At 42.8% G+C, this 17,525-nt stretch overlaps 1 protein-coding gene across 5 annotated transcripts in view; it reads left to right on the top strand.

Annotated features, from left to right (window-relative positions):
* The window catches only part of CELSR1 (cadherin EGF LAG seven-pass G-type receptor 1), a 163,591-nt gene that overhangs the window by 58,504 nt on the left and 87,562 nt on the right, over window positions 1-17,525 (top strand). For all 5 annotated transcript variants that reach the window (XM_064422107.1, XM_064422106.1, XM_064422103.1 and 2 more), the window contains exon 2: window positions 8,685-9,323. In XM_064422107.1, coding sequence (XP_064278177.1) covers window positions 8,685-9,323 — 639 coding nt within the window. The remainder of the gene's footprint in view (window positions 1-8,684; window positions 9,324-17,525) is intronic.

Below are 17,525 nucleotides of genomic sequence, written 5' to 3'. Positions count from 1 at the left end.
GAATTAAAATGTGAATGATATTAAACCCCTCTCCCTTTAAAGTTCAGAGTAAATTATTGCAGTAATTAGGCAATTGTTTTGATTATACATTAAACAAGATCAAGCTCTATGGGAGGTGCTGGAGCCCCCAGCAAGTCAGTCTATGAATTTATCTGGTGTAGCGATCTGGAGCAGGGGTTTTCAGCTGAACAGGTCAGATGAGTGCTGTAAGATGCACAGTTTCCATGGACATTAGCATTAAATGGAAATCCTTGTCTTCAGTGGGAGCCTGGAACCTGCATTGTGGCTGGCAGCTGGCTGTGGAGAAGCAGCAGGGTGGGCTCCTTGTGTACCCCACCAAGGGCTGGCATGCAGGGAGCTGGGCAGGGTCCCTGGGCTGTGCATCCCACCTGGCACAGCCCAGAGCAGGGCAGGGTCCCTGGGCTGTGCACCCCACCTGGCACAGCCCAGAGCAGGGCAGGATGCTCAGGTGGGGAGCCAGCCCTGCTGTCGAGCACAGCTGGGCAGGGGAGTCTGGCCAGTCCTTGCTAACAAGGAAAACCAGCTGAGGTACAGGCAGGTGTGCAGAGCCCAGAAGGAAAACTGCTTTGCATTTTAGTTAGAAGGAAAATCTCCTCTTTAGTTAAATAGTCAGTAAGCATGGTTGTTAGCATGCTCATGCTATCTTCCCACATATCATACTTCCCTCTAAATGTCCCAAATCCCTTCTACTTCTGCTTTCTGCTCAGGACAGGGATTTGTTTCCTTGTTCAACCTGTTGCTCCTGCATCCCTGTCAGCACCCCCTGCCTGCATCTCACCCCCTAGAGAAGCTATAGCCCATGGGCACCAGGTACCTGAAGAGCAAGAAGTGATTCTGTGGGAGGGTGTTCAAGGAAATTAGGTGTATCTTCAACTTTGCTGCAGTTAGAAGTCAAGAGGGCTTATTCCTGTCAGCAGATCCAACTTGCTTTTCCTCCTACCCTCCAGAAATGTTCCCCCAGACTAGTGTTATCAACTGAATTAACATTTCAGAATTCTCAGCTTGCAGGTGCTGGTTTCAGAACAGCAGTCTTGTACAATGTTGAGCAATCCAGTTGGCATCAATTTGTTCTTAACCCCTGTTCAAGCTGCAGACTCATATATGCTCTTTTTCTTTTCAGTATTGTGTACAAAGTAAATAATCCTGAACAGCACAGGCTACATTAAAGATAACAATGCCAAAATTGGTTTGTTTTTTTCTCTTATGCACGTCGGGAATTCACAGTTGCTTTATGCACAATTTATCCTCCCACAATCTGGGTATATTTAGCTGTTTGATTTAGCTGGTACAGCTATGGCTGCTGCCAAGGGAACGGTGGGGTGAGAACCCCAAGTGCCACTGCCCACTTTCCCCAGGTGTCCCAGATACTTATCTTCTTTGCAAAAATAAGTACATTAAGATTTGACTTGAAATTAAGTGTGCCTACAGCTTTGAGCAGAAGAGGTGGCTTTGCCTGGAAGTGTCTGAACACACTTGTTGGGATCCATTGCTTGCAGTGACCCTGACATCCTTTCACAAGTGGGGATGTGGCTGATGCTGCCTTGGGCGGTGCAGTGGCAAGGCACAGCCTGGCATAGCCATGACCCAGAGGCATATCCCATAGCCTGGCTGGCCTGGGACAGACCCCTGGGCTGCTCTGAGTTGCTGCAGTGGCAGCAGGAAGTGCTGGAGGTAATGTGGTTCATGCTGCTTTAAGGAGATCTGGTCACTGGCACAGTCACACATTGGCCCTCACTCTGCCAGTGTGGACTATTGCTTGTCTTCCCTCAGTCTGCCAATCTTCTGTAGTTAATCCCAGACACCTTTTCTCCTGAAGATATGTCTTTCCCCTTTCTTGCAGCTCAGTCAGGACCTGCCAAGGTACTTGCATACACCATGTACCTCAGCTGCCTCCTGCTTTACCTCACCCTGAAATCTAAAATAGCCCTGTAACACATCTTTGTCTTTCCTCTTCCTGTGAGTGCTCCAAACCTTCTTTCCTCCAAATGATGCTGGCCAGCACTGGCCAATATTTTCAAAACAGAGCATCTGCTGAAGGGTGGCTGCAGCTGCTCATCCTTCCTGGAAAATGAGAGATGTTGAGGTACAGATTCAGACACCTGATTTTAGGGAAACCCTTTGCACCTTTGCAGCTCAGTTGGTGCTGTCCATGGAGCATGTTTGTGTCCACATGCTTGTCCTGCTCATCCCTCTTGTTTGCTTTCTGCTCTTGCCATTCTGATTTTTCAACCCTGCACCATTTCCAGGGCAGACTGTTCTTGTTTGGAGCTGCAGGGTCAGGAGTGAAGCTCTGTGTGAGTGCACTGGCAATGACTCTGGGAATTAGGCTCTAGGCCAAATTTTGGCAGGGAGTGAAGCCCACTGAAGTCCACGGGTATCATCCTGTTGGTGTAACAGGCTTGGGAGCAGACCTGGACTTTGACATTCTTAACAGCAGCAGTTCCAACATGACCCTTTGGCACTGTGTGAATAATAGATAGTTATTTTAATATATTGTTTCCAAAGCCACAACTTGTGTTGGCAGTCAGTGTTCCTAAATGCAGGGAGCTGACTGGCAGCCTGAAACAAAGGGACAAAATCAATAACATAAGCTTCATGTGGCCAAGGACAGTCTCTGTATAGTTGCATCCAACCTGACGTATTGACGGAATTGCTCATCAGCAGTGTTTCTGATTCCAAGGAAAGGGAGGCTTTGACAGAATTCATTAGTGCCTGTCTAAGAAATAATAGGATATTATACACAATATGTTTATGTGTTTTACAAAGCAATGATAGGGTGTATTTCTCATGGAAGTTATTTTTCTGTTACTATATCATTTAAGATCACTTTTCTCTAGCAAAAGAGGCCTTTGCACTTTGAGCTGTTCCAGCTACAAAACAGAGACTCTTCAGGGACACAGAGAGGATATTTGCCACTGGACATTGTGCTTGTCTTTTGGAAAGCTGAGACCAAAACCATCACCTGCTTCCTTTTCTAGAGTGCCCTGAGAGGACACTAAAACAGGGGTCATACACTCTTTCTAACCTGCAACACTTCCTCAGTGAGGCTGCTTGCTAACTGGGAAAACCCTGAGATGGGGGATCTTTAAATTCACAGTGATGCCTATTTTCCTTTTCCCTTTCTGGTCATGTCTTCCTGGTGTTTTAGCAAGGAATCTTACTTAGGCTTCCACCTGCCATTTTCTGTGCAGTTTATTTTCTTTCATGATATTTTCTTTGCATTATAAGCTCCTGAACTTGCAGTGACACAGAAGATATTTTAAAGAGTTTATCTTATGGGTGTTCATAGAGTTCTTACTTCTGCTCATGAAAGTGAAGCTTTGTAGTGCCTACAGCAATGGTTTGGAAGGGACAATATTAGCACACTGATATTTGATGCATTTTAAATATGCTTCCATGGTGGTGGAAGCACAATGCAAGGAAAGAAGTCAGCCCTGCAATGGTGGCAGATTCCCTGAGGCAAACTAAAGCTCAGGGCAGGACTGTGCACTCTGTCTCACTTTTATTGACATATGCTGATTTTTTACTGCTGTTTGCTCAGCGGGAAGTGTGGTTTGGGTGCCAGCCCTGCTCAGACAGGCAAGCACTGCCTGCAGTATCCATTTCTGTGACCTGGTGCTACTGATGTGCTACTGCCACCCAAGCAGTGGAGAGGACACTGAAAGCACAGCATCCTTATCAGTAATTCCAGCTTTAGTGCTGGACTGGGTGTGTATTAACTCCTGTATGTGAAGACATGGCTGGAAACAATGGGATGCAGCTTTGATCATTCCAAGATCTGTTACGAAGCAGTGGCTGCTCCCCATGGCCACAGCTGCTTCTTATGACTTGGGAAGAGCAAGAGGTTACTTGAACCTGTGGATTGCTAGCCAAGGATTTTGCATGGCTGTTGTAAAAACTGGCATCTGCTATTTCCAGATGTGTTATAAAGCAAAATTGGAATGGGTTGGGGTTGGTATATCTGTGAAAGAAAGCTCTGATGCTAAAGTATAAAGTATGCAGCTTTCAAAATTGGTACTAGGACCTTTGTATGTAATAAGCTAAAAATAGTGTTAATTATTTTATTTCTGCAAACTTAAAAAAGAAACAAAAGAACCTTTCTGGCCAGGTGCTGCCATTGCCAAATATGCATTTCAGTTAAACTTTGCTGTGTTTACATTTGTAGATAATAAAATTCTTTGGTTTATGGACTGACAGAAGATAGAAAGCTGAGATTAAAGTATCAGATTTGATAAGGTTTGTTGTAAAGTAAAGGTAATAATGGAACAATTTTCTAGTTATTAATGTGTTTTAGAGAGCATCAAGCTTTCATCAGCCTTTCTTGTCTTTCTTTTCTTTGTAATGCATCAGGATATGTGTTTGCTATTAGATCTTTTCATTAATTTGATGAAGGATGAAGATGAGTAATTCTAGTTTTAAGTCTCCTCTTCAGCAATGACAATGACTCAAAAGACAACAGTCTACTTTGATTTCCACCCTGTAGAGAGCACTTTTGTGGAAATTATACATAGAACCATATTGCCAGAATAAAATTTGAGTGTGCAGGGACCACATTCGTAATGAACACATTTTTGGTGTAGCCACCAGGCTGTTCAGAATTCCCTTCATTTGTTCATGGATCTCTGAGACAGTAAGAGTCTTATTTTAATCTTTCCACCTTGCTTTTGATAAACTTGGCTGCAACAGCTCTTAAAAGAAGCTTTTTATGATTTCTTAAGGACATTTGTGTAGCTTTTGTTGTTACCCCAGTGTCTCAACATTTCATCATCTGTACCCTCTACTTCACAGTGTACATCTTAAGTGCTATTATCCCTATTTTGTGGAAGAGAAACTTGAGGACCAAGTGACAAAATCCATTGGTACAGGGATTTTAGGAGCCAAGCCAACAAAGGATTGGTTGAATCCTTTTTCTTTCTTTGTTCTGTCCTGTGTTTCCCTTTCCTCAGGCTGTCTGGGTGGCTTGGGTTGCTAAGATCCAGGCTGTCTGCTCAAATCACTCTTAGCAGGATGCCTGCACATCCCATCTGCCAGTATGGTCTGAGTGTTTAGAGCTCCTTCAGGAAGACTCCTGCATCCAGCAGCTTTGCTGAAGCCCCCACATGATGGCTGTGAGAGCTGGTGGCAGCTAAGCCTGGGGAATGTGTGTGCACTCATCTGTTCCAAGATCTGCTCCAAAGACTAAAGTGCAGCCAGAATTTTCCAGTGTAGCAACTTGAAGGTTGTTTCACACCCTGACTGAAACCATCTCGCACCTGCCATAAACATGATAGGGACTGTATCATAAGACCTTTGGAAGCTCAGATGGTTTTTTAGCCTTTTTAGGAGATTGGTAGCTGCATATGGTGAGCATCCCAAACACTGAAGGCCATGAAGTATGGCCACTCCACAAAACAGTACTTCCTAATGATAATTCTCTGGCATATCTGACAGGAAACCTTTTAAACATTCATGTAGTAGTTCAGCTGTAAATCCCAAAACACATACATTACTGGGTATTTAGGGCTTAAGTCATTTCCCAAAAAAGACAAAAAAAATTCCACTTTCTTTATTGCATTTGTTCCCAACCTCAAAGCCAATGTTGTCTGTTGAAAGTAGAACAGATACTGATTTGGTCTCATAAAACCACAGATTGTTTCAACTTTCATTGAGTTTCTGAATGAATAGCTGATCAGATCCTGTGATGCTGCTCTCAGCCTGACTGAGATATGAAAGAGGTGCTTGTCCAGCCAGTTCTATGGCTGTGCCATTCTTTTGTTGCCTATAGCACACATGCTCTGCTCCTTTTTACTCTCTTTTTATTTTAATGCTCTGCAACAGGGTTGCACAAAGCTGAGCTGGCTTTTAAAACACAACTTCATTTTGCAGCTATATGTCTGTGCCCAGTTTTCTTTTGTGCTGCCCATGGAACAAGGAGGCTGTGTGGTATCTGACACCAGGCTTTTCTCCAGTGATTTATTAACTGTGTCAGAATAGCTGTTGTGAATGCTGGGAAGCTCTTGCATATTGTGACAGTTGATATTGATTATGACAGTTTGTAGACTCTGCTGCATTGTCAGACAGTGGATCGTATTTTGTCTTCTTACTATACATACCACGGGCTATAGATCATAGTGTTTTCTAAAAAAAGGACCCATTGTCCAGCACTCTGGCTGGTATGAGGGAACTTCTGTAGCATATTGTGCAACAAATAGCAAAATAGTTCAGGCACCCTATGGGACAAACAGGCAAATGTCAATTGCTTTAGGAAAAAAAGAAGTTAATAGTTTGTTCTGGCCTTTCAGGGGAATGAGCTGTGCAAATGATAGACATGGGTAAACTAGTCTGAGGATGTCATTTAGGAAAATACTGCTATCCTGTGTTGTCTGTTGACCAGAAATCCACAGACCATATAGGAAGAGTTTGCAATGATGATTTTGGCTACCAATAATTTGTAAAGGTTGCTTTGGGTCTTGATGGAAGCTGATACTACAGATTTCTAGCATGAGTCTGAGGAACAGAAGATAAAGATTTTTGCAAACCTGGGAGAAAATGAAAGCCGGTATGTGAGCTTCTGTGATGGGAACATAGAATCATAGAATAATGTGATTGTTTATTTTGGAAAAGGCTTTTAATATCATTGAGTCCAACCATTAACCCTGCCTTGCCAAGCCCACCATTTAACCATGTCCCCAAGGGCCACATCCACACATCTTTCAAACGCCTCCAGGAATGGTGACTCCACCACTTCCCTGGGCTGCCTGTTCCAATGCCTGAGCACCCTTGTGGTGGAGAAATTCTTCCTCATACTTAATCTAAGCCTCCCCTGGAGCAACCTGGGTCTATTTCCTCTTGTCACTTGTTACCTGGGAGAAGTCAAACAGATCACTCCAGACAATGTCCCCTCCTGGCTGATTTGTTTTAGCCAGGCAGTAGTTAAAGTAGCACACAGAAGAAGACATTTTTCTATTTGCATAAAAGCTGCTTCAGTGGGGAAAAAGTCAACAGCTGAGCTTTTACAGACAACCTGATAGGAGGAGGGAGTCAAAAGGCATTTTGTTAATTATGCTGCTGTGATTTACTATATTGCTGTGATAAAAGTGGAGGAAAAATCTTCCAACAGTACATTTCGTTTTGAAACAAAACCACACTTGAGATGGAGTGGTGACAGTGAGTAGGAAATAAATAATTCCAGTTTTTTCTGTTCTATTTCTGCGTGACCATAATAGGTCATAAAGTTACACTTAGAGATAACAAACCTTAGCAAAATGATATTTAGCAGTCTATGCTGTTAGAATTTTGATCTCACACTAATTGATTTAAACACAGTTCCTGATGCAATTTGCAATCATTGATGTGATTCAAAATCCATTTCTGCACGTACCTTGTGGTTTAATTGAAATCAGGCTTAATAGTAGATTATTGTGTAATTATTTTCACTGGGATACTTCAGACCAAGGCTGTGACACTGAGCTGTGGCCTAAGGAAACTGGGCTCAGTTCTTAACCCCACTCTGGGGCTCATATTGGCCACTCAAACCAGTTAATCTCTCTCATGAGATGAACTCATGCCATTTAAGGTTGTTTGTTTGCACTGTGAGATCTTTCAGAAGGGACATTTCCTACCGGAAGCCACTCTTGATCTCATCTGGGATTTCTAGATGCTGCTCTAATGCTAACCATATTTTCTGTAATGCAATCTGTATTTTAATGAGTCCCTAATGTTAGCAAGGAGACACATTTAAAGTAAGTTATTTGATTTCAGTGATGATGCAACTTCCCATTCCACACATGCATTGAAGTTAGATTAAATTTAGCACTCATTGTGTCATAATTATTTTCTATAATGTCAAAATAATCTAGAATTTGTACATTCACAGCACTGCTGTAAGCCTCAGGGTGTGCTGAAATTTTACAGTGGCAACTCTCAGTCCAGTGTCGGGTATTAGTGCTATATTTTTATAATCATGGGTTTTATTGCAGAACAGGCATAGCAATATCAGAAATGCCTTAAAGGAAGGAAAAAATTGAAGAGTTTTTAAATGTCTGCTTTTCACTGCAGGCATTTATTTTACTACAGGCATATTTTATTTAAATTTTTCTAATATTCATAAAATATTTTTGAGAAGTTACATGTGAGAAATGAAGAAGTTCCAGCACTCAAATGTGAAGACTTGTTTCCTTAAATTACTTATCTGAAGCTTTGGTCACAATTTTCTGTGCAGAGTTGCGGCTCCTTAAGCCTGAGACCACACCTGAAGATAATTTTGGTATTGTGCTGTGAAAAGCAGCAGTTGTAGAGTAGTGGTCACTGTCACAAGAGACACCTTCCTCTTGGTTTCCTTGGCCATCATAGAGCCTTCAGACTGTTTACACACTAACCCTCGCTAGTCATTTGCCCGGCATCTTCTCCAGGTGTTCTTGCCTCTTTGAGATGTCTAGAGTCCTTTGAGTTACAATTCTTAAGAAATGTTATTTTGTTTTCCTGAGAAAAGGCAATAACTGTAGATTATTACAAAGGTAATAACTGTAGAAGGTGGATACATTTCCCTCTCTCATCCTGGTGCCCAGAACTGAGTGCCTTGCAGGTCTGTTTCATTTTCAGGAGACTGTGGGAGCCTCCCTGTCCGTCGGCTGAAGCCAATGAAGCTCTCTGACATCCCTGTTATTTTTCTCTCTTCCCTTCAGATGGCGTTCACAGTGTCACTGCAGTCTGCACCCTGCGTGTCACCATCATCACGGACGATATGCTCACCAACAGCATCACAGTGCGGCTGGAGAACATGTCCCAGGAGAGGTTCCTTTCTCCCCTCCTGTCCCTCTTTGTGGAGGGGGTGGCAACCGTGCTCTCCACTGCCAAGGACGGCATCTTTGTTTTCAACATCCAAAACGACACAGATGTCAGCTCCAATATCCTGAACGTGACCTTCTCAGCCTTGCTCCCTGGTGGCATTCGAAACAAGTTCTTCCCCTCTGAGGACCTGCAGGAGCAGATCTACCTCAACAGGACGCTGCTGACCACGATTTCGACACAGAGGGTGCTGCCTTTCGACGACAACATCTGCTTGCGTGAGCCCTGCGAGAACTACATGAAGTGTGTCTCTGTGCTGAAGTTTGACAGCTCGGCCCCGTTCATCAGCTCCAACACGGTCCTGTTCCGCCCCATCCACCCCATCAACGGGCTGCGGTGCCGGTGCCCGCCGGGCTTCACCGGGGACTACTGTGAGACGGAGATCGATCTGTGCTACTCCAACCCCTGCGGCAGCAACGGGCTCTGCCGGAGCCGGGAGGGCGGCTACACTTGCGAGTGCTACGAGGACTACACCGGTATGTGTTTATCTTATCTTTGGCCCATGATTTGTGTGGTAGACCAGCAGCCAGGCCAGCTCTGTGTCAAGCTGAAATTGCTGGCATTCTTAGTCAAAGGGAGAAAAAGTCCTGGCGCTGCCTTCTAGTCAGGAGAAGGTTGGTGAGTGTCACTTAGGGTAAGTCCCACATCTCTGTGCGTGCACAGTGGTAGGAACTGTGCCTTGCTCCAGGTCATGCAGGGGGACTGTCAGCTGCTGAACAGATTTGCACTGTGTGAATTTCTGCTCAAAATGCTTTATGCAGACACATTTCTTCAGTCTGGAAGGAAAAAGGTGGGACACATCTCCTGGTTCAGGGGTTTTAATGTAAATCCATTGCAGGCCCCTTCACATACCAGGGCATAGTGTGGGTGCACAGCCTGGTAGGAGCTCCTCAGCCCTTGGTCACCAGCCAGCACAGAGCATTAGCATTGTTCTTGTTCCCAAAAAGCTGCTGCAATACACACTTAAGGGAAATAGTGTAACTCAGCTCTGGTTTGTAAATGTTCAGATAAAACTCCAGAAGGATGTAGCTGCTTCCAGGCCTGTCTCCACAGCCCGCTGAGGAACGCACTTTGCCTCATCATGGACTTGACAGCTAATAAAGATCAAAGTGCTGCTTCTCAAACACTCCTGAGAAGTTACAAAAGAATACTAGGTGAATGTTTTCTGGTGCTTCAGTAAAGTCAGTGGGATTATTTATGTATTTGAAACTGCACACGCATTTAAGCATTCTGCACTGACGTGCTGCCAGCTGTAATTTATACTGACAGCTCAGCAATGTCTGCTGTGACCCCTGCAAACAAGGGGTGAAGCAGAGGGGCTTGGTTCCCAACACTGCCTCTCGCTGCTGAAGTTATAAAAAATTGAAACCATAAATTATTTAAATTCTGATGTGAAAAAAATCTCGTTGATGTGGATCCAGCTCTCCAGGTGGAAGGGTTTTCCCTCACTGGCTTTTGCCTCTGGGCTGTCATCAAAAATGTGACTGTGGAAGGAGCCAGGAGTTAGTGAGCAGGGACATGGCAGCAAAGGAACTGGGTTTTTCCCAGCATGGGGGACAGGAGGTGCTCCCTCAAATTTGTGCAGGGCTTGGGGCAGCAGGACCTTTCTAAGAAGATGGGGACAATTTTTTTGCCTGATGGGAGAAAGCCTGAATAGAACTGTGAGATGGTTGGGATATTTGGTGTTTGTTGAAGAGTTACTTTCATGCCAAGTTTCTCATGAATGAAATCTACAGTGAAATACATTTTAAAGTCCATTATCCATAAATACACAATACACACATAATTGGGCACCACAAAATAGATTTTATGATCAGTAGATTTAATTAAAAATGTTTGCATACTATTCTACTGTAAATAGGAAGTAGCAACATTTATTAACCAAAGATACGCATAAAAATGAAGTTAATACATCCATGTCTTAGTTTTGGAATGATATGCATTCCATCACGTTTTTAGAATCTCTTGCTAGAAATCTTCAGAATAAAAGGCTAAATACACTTTTAGAATGAAAGATAATAAGCTTATATTAATAATTGATGAACGTGTTTAATACTTAATGCTGTAGTCAGAACAAACAGCACATATTTAGAAGAGAAGCACCATATTATTCATACACAAAGAAGGATTTGATCTGTAAATCTCTTTTCAGTGCATAGTTGTTGAGTTAAAAATTAACTGTCCTGCTGTCAGGATATTAAAGTGGTCAGAAGCTAAGGAGGGAGCACTGCTTATAGCTTTGTTGTCTTTAGGTTTCAGAGTTAACTACACTTGAGTGAAACACTTTCTTCTTTGGAGGGACAGTTGGATCACATTCAGATTGGCCAGGGAAAAACACTTCCACCCATGATAAAGAGGGCTCTGGAATACTTTATCCCAAAAATCGATGCAAATATTGTAGAATATTTCTGGTTTATCACCGGGTAAATGCAATAGAAATTTATCACCTCTTCTGTGGTTGATTTAAGTTACTTTGATGCCTTTAAGTTCCATGTTGCATAACAATGTTTTGTTCATCAAACCCAAATATCTACCCACATATGGTGGCCATTAGTTCCTTGATTTTCATCCCCTTTACAGAGCAAGCTTGAAAATGTTATCAACAAGTAATCTATTCCCAGAAATATTTCATGAAGATACATTATTGAATTTTGTCCCAGTCTCCTTTAAGTATTGTTATTTTACCTATGATTTTAATAATTTCTTTAAATATATTCACATCCATTTGCAAGTTCAGTTTATAACTATTAATCATAATGTTGTGTTTCCAGCTTGGTTGTGAATTTATTGTTTACAGCAATCCAGATTTTCTATCTATTTGAATTTAAATATCATATATTGGTTTCAATAGCAGCAGTGTGTGTTGGCTCATGGAATGCAGTGGCCATAAATTGGAATGAGCAGGGAATTGCCAAGTCTGAAGGTTGGAAGATTCTGGTATTACTGAAATTTTATCATGGTACTAACTTGGTGTAGTAACGTACCAGTATGAGGTACCTACAAATCTTTGAATTAATTGTAAAAGATGAAATATGAATGGTAATAGTCTATGAAATGCAGCCTGCTTCGGGAGCTATCATGTTTCCATTTCGTATTTAAGGCCCTATATAGAAAACTAATTATAAGAAAATACTAAGATCTGTCATCTCTCTGGGCAGATAGGCTGCAATTTGGTGAGAAATCACTACATAATCATAACCCTGTACTGATTCTATCTGACTAGTCACCTGCTAAAAATACAGTGTTTATTTCCTGTACAAGACAATTATGTCCTATCTTAATAGGATGGAATTTCCCTCTATTTTTCTACCCTGCTTTGAAGCCCTCCATTTGGTTCCATGTAATTGTTAGTCATTTATACATGATGAAAGTTTCTCTGTCTTCAGGAGTCTTCTGTTACGGGCACAAAGGTAAACTGAGCTTCCACAAGGTATTTCTGAAACCTGATTACTGGCTAGGCTGGGGTGATTTGGAATTCACTTCCTGTGATGTAAGGACATGAGTGAGGAAGTACATATATTTTTAACCTTTTTTTTTCAGACTTACAACTTCTTTATATACAAATCAGTATAGGGAAGTAAGCAATGTACACAGTAATGGTTGTGCCATTGATGGCAGAGAGCTGTGTCCATGACTAAAGATTAAAGGATGTCATTTTAGTTAAGCAAACAAATTTACTGAACACTATATGAAGCCTGTATAATTTTTCCAGCTTCATTTCATATATCTTTGAGCACTGCAGAAGCAGCTAAGATGAGCTGTAGGTGAAGGCTTAGACACAGATGGAATTCTCTGTATTCCCCAGGGAGCAATCCCTGAAGTGCAAATTCATCATGTCATCAACACCTGTTTTAGGGACATGGATGCCACAGCACTTCCTTCAAGCCCCATCCTGGTGCCTGCTATGGAGCACACCACTGTAGCTATAAATCAGCACCTTTTTGGGTGTGAATTCCCACTGCTCCTGCCCTGCCATGAGTGGGTGCCTCCTCCAGTGCTGTTCTCGTGGTCCTCCTGCTCAGCAGCCGCCAAGACTGCTCTGCTCTATGGTCATGTTCCTAAAAAGCAAAATTTAATCAACACAGAACAAAAGTGCTCTAATGGAAAAGAAACCCCACCAACTCCTGAAATAAAGAAGAAATTCAATGTTCCCACAGTTCTCCTTAGCATTATCACATTCTCTCTGCCTCCTTTGCTATGCAACCCCTAGCAAGGAGCAGTTTGTAGGGGAAAAAGACCATCAGAGAATTCCCCATATCCTTTGCATCTCTCCTTGGATTTCACTTCAGAGAGAGGAGAAATCTTATGTGGTTGCAAATCTTCCAGTAATCAAATACAGCAATTAGAGATCTTCTGTGTGTTACACATTTTTTCCTCCTATTTTGTATTTGTGATACCATATTGACATGAGGAATCATTACATCTAATGTGCCTGCTATGAATTCAAACTTTGTGTCATGAGAAGGTAATTATAGCTGGTTTCTCAGCATCCTGCCAGAAGTTCCTAATCATATTGCTTCATAAGCTCGTGGTGTTTGGCTCTTACAAACACAGAACATAAAAGAACATAAAAGTAAATGTGAGGATATCTTCTGCCTTATCTTTACTTATATCCATTCTCCAGATAGTAATTTCTCAGGTCACTCTGATCCCAGATTCTCCTTTTTCAGGTCAGAGAGATTTATTTCAGGGAATTTCAGCTTTCAGGTAGAGAAATCTGGCAGCCACAGTAGTCATAATGAGTGTTTTATCTTGTGCAAGAAGGTCTGAAATTCCACTCTCAGTTGCACTTCTGCAGCTTGTTGGGATCACAGGTATGTAACAGCCAAATCCTGTACAGCAAATCTAAATTTGATTCCTTCCTCACTGCATCTTTAACTCCTTGTTTAGCTTATGGAAGGCTGTGGTTTCGTGACAGCAAGTATGAACAAAGGTTATCCTTACTGGCCTATGGGGCTTTGACAACATTTTGAAGCAGCTGTGACCAAATTTTTCTTTAATACAAAACACCAAACAAGAAATTCTGTTACTCACAAACACTGCCATGAATATAGGGACATTGTCCTTGCCATGTGACAGTTTCATTGATCATCTCTCTGATTCTTCATTCAAATATTAAGAGAACACAAGAAAGATACTGAAATGTTTTGTATCCTTGCTGCCTTAACAGTATCTTTTAGTCTAGGTCTTCAGAGTTATGCTACTGGATTCCAAATGGTTTTACATACTAAAGAGATAAAAACATAGGCGAGGTCTGATACTCTAAAAAACATATAGTCAATTTTAAGAGTTTAAATACAATTACAGTTATTAGAGTGCTGGATAATTTGCAGTATTTCCAGATTTTGAACTCTTAATGGGGTTTTATGAAGTTTTTCTGCTGATTTTGGATGTAGGAAAAATTGAAGAAGAATGCTGACTAACTTTCATTGTTTCTCAGTGCCTCAAGTAGAATACCTGGTTGCCTTACCTTGCAGTTTCTGTATGGCAGTACTGTGAAAAAGCTGGTGGAGGGTGATTGCATGCCAGTGAAGGTCTGGACAGTGTTGAAGGTTTAGATATTTTTCTATTTTTTCTTTCTTTTTCAGCAGTGCTATGCCATGCTATTATTCTGATGCTTGTAGTGAATCTGGGTCTTCATAACAGTGTCACCACTTCCTTTGATTGTTGTGGACCTGACTCTCTGCAGCTTTTTCACATCTGATGGAAAGATAAATAATTGTTTTCTTGTAAGATCCATCCTTACAATTAGTACTCCTTGGCTGATGTCCCAGCATAGTCTTTTCCATCCATCTTCAACTTTCTCTGTTTCATCAGCCCTTTTCTGCCTTTAAGCAGTTATCGCTTTTGGTGTAGACATGGCAAGCTGTGCCCCCACACTGCAGCAGTTGTGTACAGCCAGGTGCCTCTGTTTCCTCCCAGCCCCTTCCAAGCCCCGAGTGCTTACAGGACTTGGGTAGCTTGCAAGGGCCCCATAGGCAGGGAGGTGGATGGTCCAGAAGCAGAGCTTAAATCCTCCAAACACTTTTCAGAACATGACTGGTGTAAAAGCTGGAAAAGGCTATCATTATTGTTATTTATTATCTTCATCAATGACATAGACAAAGGGATGAGCACACCCTTTGCAGATTTCTGACATGACACCAAGGTGAGTGGTGTCACATTGACACACCTGAAGGATGGGATGCCATCCAGAGGGACCTGGACAAACTGGAGAAATGCATGGAATTCCCATGAGAATCTCATGAGGTTTAAGAAGACCAAGAGCAAGGTCCTGCACCTGGGTTGGAGCACCCCTGGTACCAGCACGGGGGATGAACAGATTGAGAGCAGCCCTGCCAGGAAGGACTCAGAGGTGCTGGTGGTTGTGAGGCTGGACATGAGCTGCAATGTGCTCTTACAGCCCAGAAAGCCAATTGTGTCCTGGACTGCATCCAAAGCAAGTCAAGAGCAGCTGAGGAAGGGCCACTCCTGGGCTGCCCATGGCTGGAAATCTGGGGAGATCCCTGTGAAAGGTTCTTTCCTGACACGGATTCTCAGCAGAAGTCTGTGCGCCCACTCACCTGGTGTGTTTAACTCACAGATTTGCTGTGCATGTTAAGACAAGTCCTTGCTTCTTTTTGTGGCAAGGTTTGCTGTTCGTGCATGCAGGGATGGGGCCAGCACACCACAGCCTTACAACCAGATCCAAGTGATGCTGCACTGGGGCTGTGGCCCGGATATCACAACTGCATGACTGCTTCCTCCAGAAGATAAGTGAAACAATAAAAACAGAGTAAAAAAAATCAGTCAAATTCTCAAGTCTCTTATTGTCATGTTTCTGTTGATTCCTGTCCTGTCACCAAGTCACAAAACATGAATGTTGCAAATCTGGAGTTTATGTCATATTCTCAGGACTCACTGAAGAAGTCTCCCATTTCTCTAGGTGGGTTTTTATCTGGAGGGCATGTCCTTCAGCTAATCTTCAACCTACGCTCACTTGTCAGGATGCAAAGAGCCTTTGCTAATTGGATTACTGCGGTGTATTTGTTGACAGTTTAGCTCTCAAATGCTGTACATGGCTTGCAGCCTTCACAGCAATCTGCTATGCTTTTTCTTAAACCTAGGCAAAGAGTTTTATTGCATTACCCTCCTCCTGATGTGCATAAACCAGCTACTGTTTAAAGTTCCACAGTTTTCTTGGTCATGTCCAAACCCTCCTTGCCCTCACCCCAAGGTGCTGCATGTGGGATGGTCTTTGATTCAGCTGACCTGCTGCAAGTGCTGGGGGTTCAGATGCCTCATCTGGAGCCTTGTGTCTTATCTTCCTTGCCCATGGAAATATTTGGACTGATCAAAGTCCTTTGCTGTCATGTGGAAACCTAGCTACAGACTTCATGTTGTGTTTGTTCTTTTTAATTAGTTTTATAATTATTTGACAAGACTCATGTTCTTGCTGTGTGCTACTGCAGTGGAGGCACGATGGGTGCTTTGTAGAAGCAAGTAGCAGATCACACACCAATGTAATCACTTAGCTCTGGTTTCAGGAGCTACCTTAGTAATTAATCTCCAATATACTTATGAATTCAGCTCTTCCAAACAGTTCCGTGTCCAGGAAATCCTTCTTACTGATTATGGCTTATCTTCTTTTGCTTCTCCATAAGACAGCTGTGGAGCTGGCTTCTTCTTCCCTTTATTTGGCCACTCCCCTCATTTGTCAGCCAAAGAGTCTATCACTGATAATTTTACACTTTCTCCCCAGATTTTGTCAGCCAAAGAGTCTATCACTGATAATTTTACACTTTCTCCCCAGATTTTGATTTTAAAAAAAAAAGTAAAAGTCGCATGTAGCTAGAATTCAGTAACCAGGTAACTCAGGCAGTAACCTGTTCCAGGATGGTTCCATTCTCACAGTGACATTTTTACACTTGCTGGCTCCTAATGCCCTTGGTGAGATCACAGGGGAAGATGGAGAGAAGGCAGATTTTTGGCTGTGGGCTGTACAGTACAAAGTCAAGGCTTGCTGACCTGAGGGGCCTGCAAGCACAGACTGTGGTGGGACAGGGTTGTAGCTGAGGGACAAGTGCTGCCCCAGCTCTTCTACAGTGCAGTAGTTTAGGTGCTTAGTATCTAGTCCTGATGGCCAGGTATAACCTCAGGATGTTGTGGGTTGGAAGGGACCTCTGCAGATCAGCTAGTCCAAGCCCTCTGCCATGGCTAGCATCGGTTTCAGTCTCTTTTTTTCAAGTTGAATTTCATTAAATGGCTGTTGTGAAAAGAACACATTTGACCCTGACACCATGCCCAGCTGACTCCTGTTTGCTGTCAGGCAGCCTGTTCTGTGTGAGCAAGGCAAGCTGCTGAGCTGGCATGGGTACCTGCCTGCCCCTGGCACTGACCTCGCTTCCCACCCTTGGCAAGGAAATGTGCTGGGAGTACGAGCTCTCCATGGTGTCCAGTGGCAGAGGGACACAGGGAACACCTCAGCTTTCCTGCTGCCATCCTGGTTAACAACAGACTGGTCCAAATTTAGGATTCCCTTTATTCTAGGGCGTGTGAAATCTCTTTTATTGTACTTTATTGTGTATGACATTGCTCTGTCAGTTTCGAGCAGTTTCTTGAATTATTTTCCTGGTTTTATATTGATGGTATTTCTGTTGCCACACCTAAATGGAACTCACAATTCTCCCAGGCTTTTT

This window comes from Passer domesticus, chromosome 5, assembly GCF_036417665.1.
Source record: "Passer domesticus isolate bPasDom1 chromosome 5, bPasDom1.hap1, whole genome shotgun sequence".
Lineage (NCBI taxonomy): Eukaryota > Metazoa > Chordata > Aves > Passeriformes > Passeridae > Passer > Passer domesticus.
The sequence above is the reverse complement of the archived record's forward strand: the minus strand, read 5'-3'. Positions and strand labels throughout refer to the sequence as shown.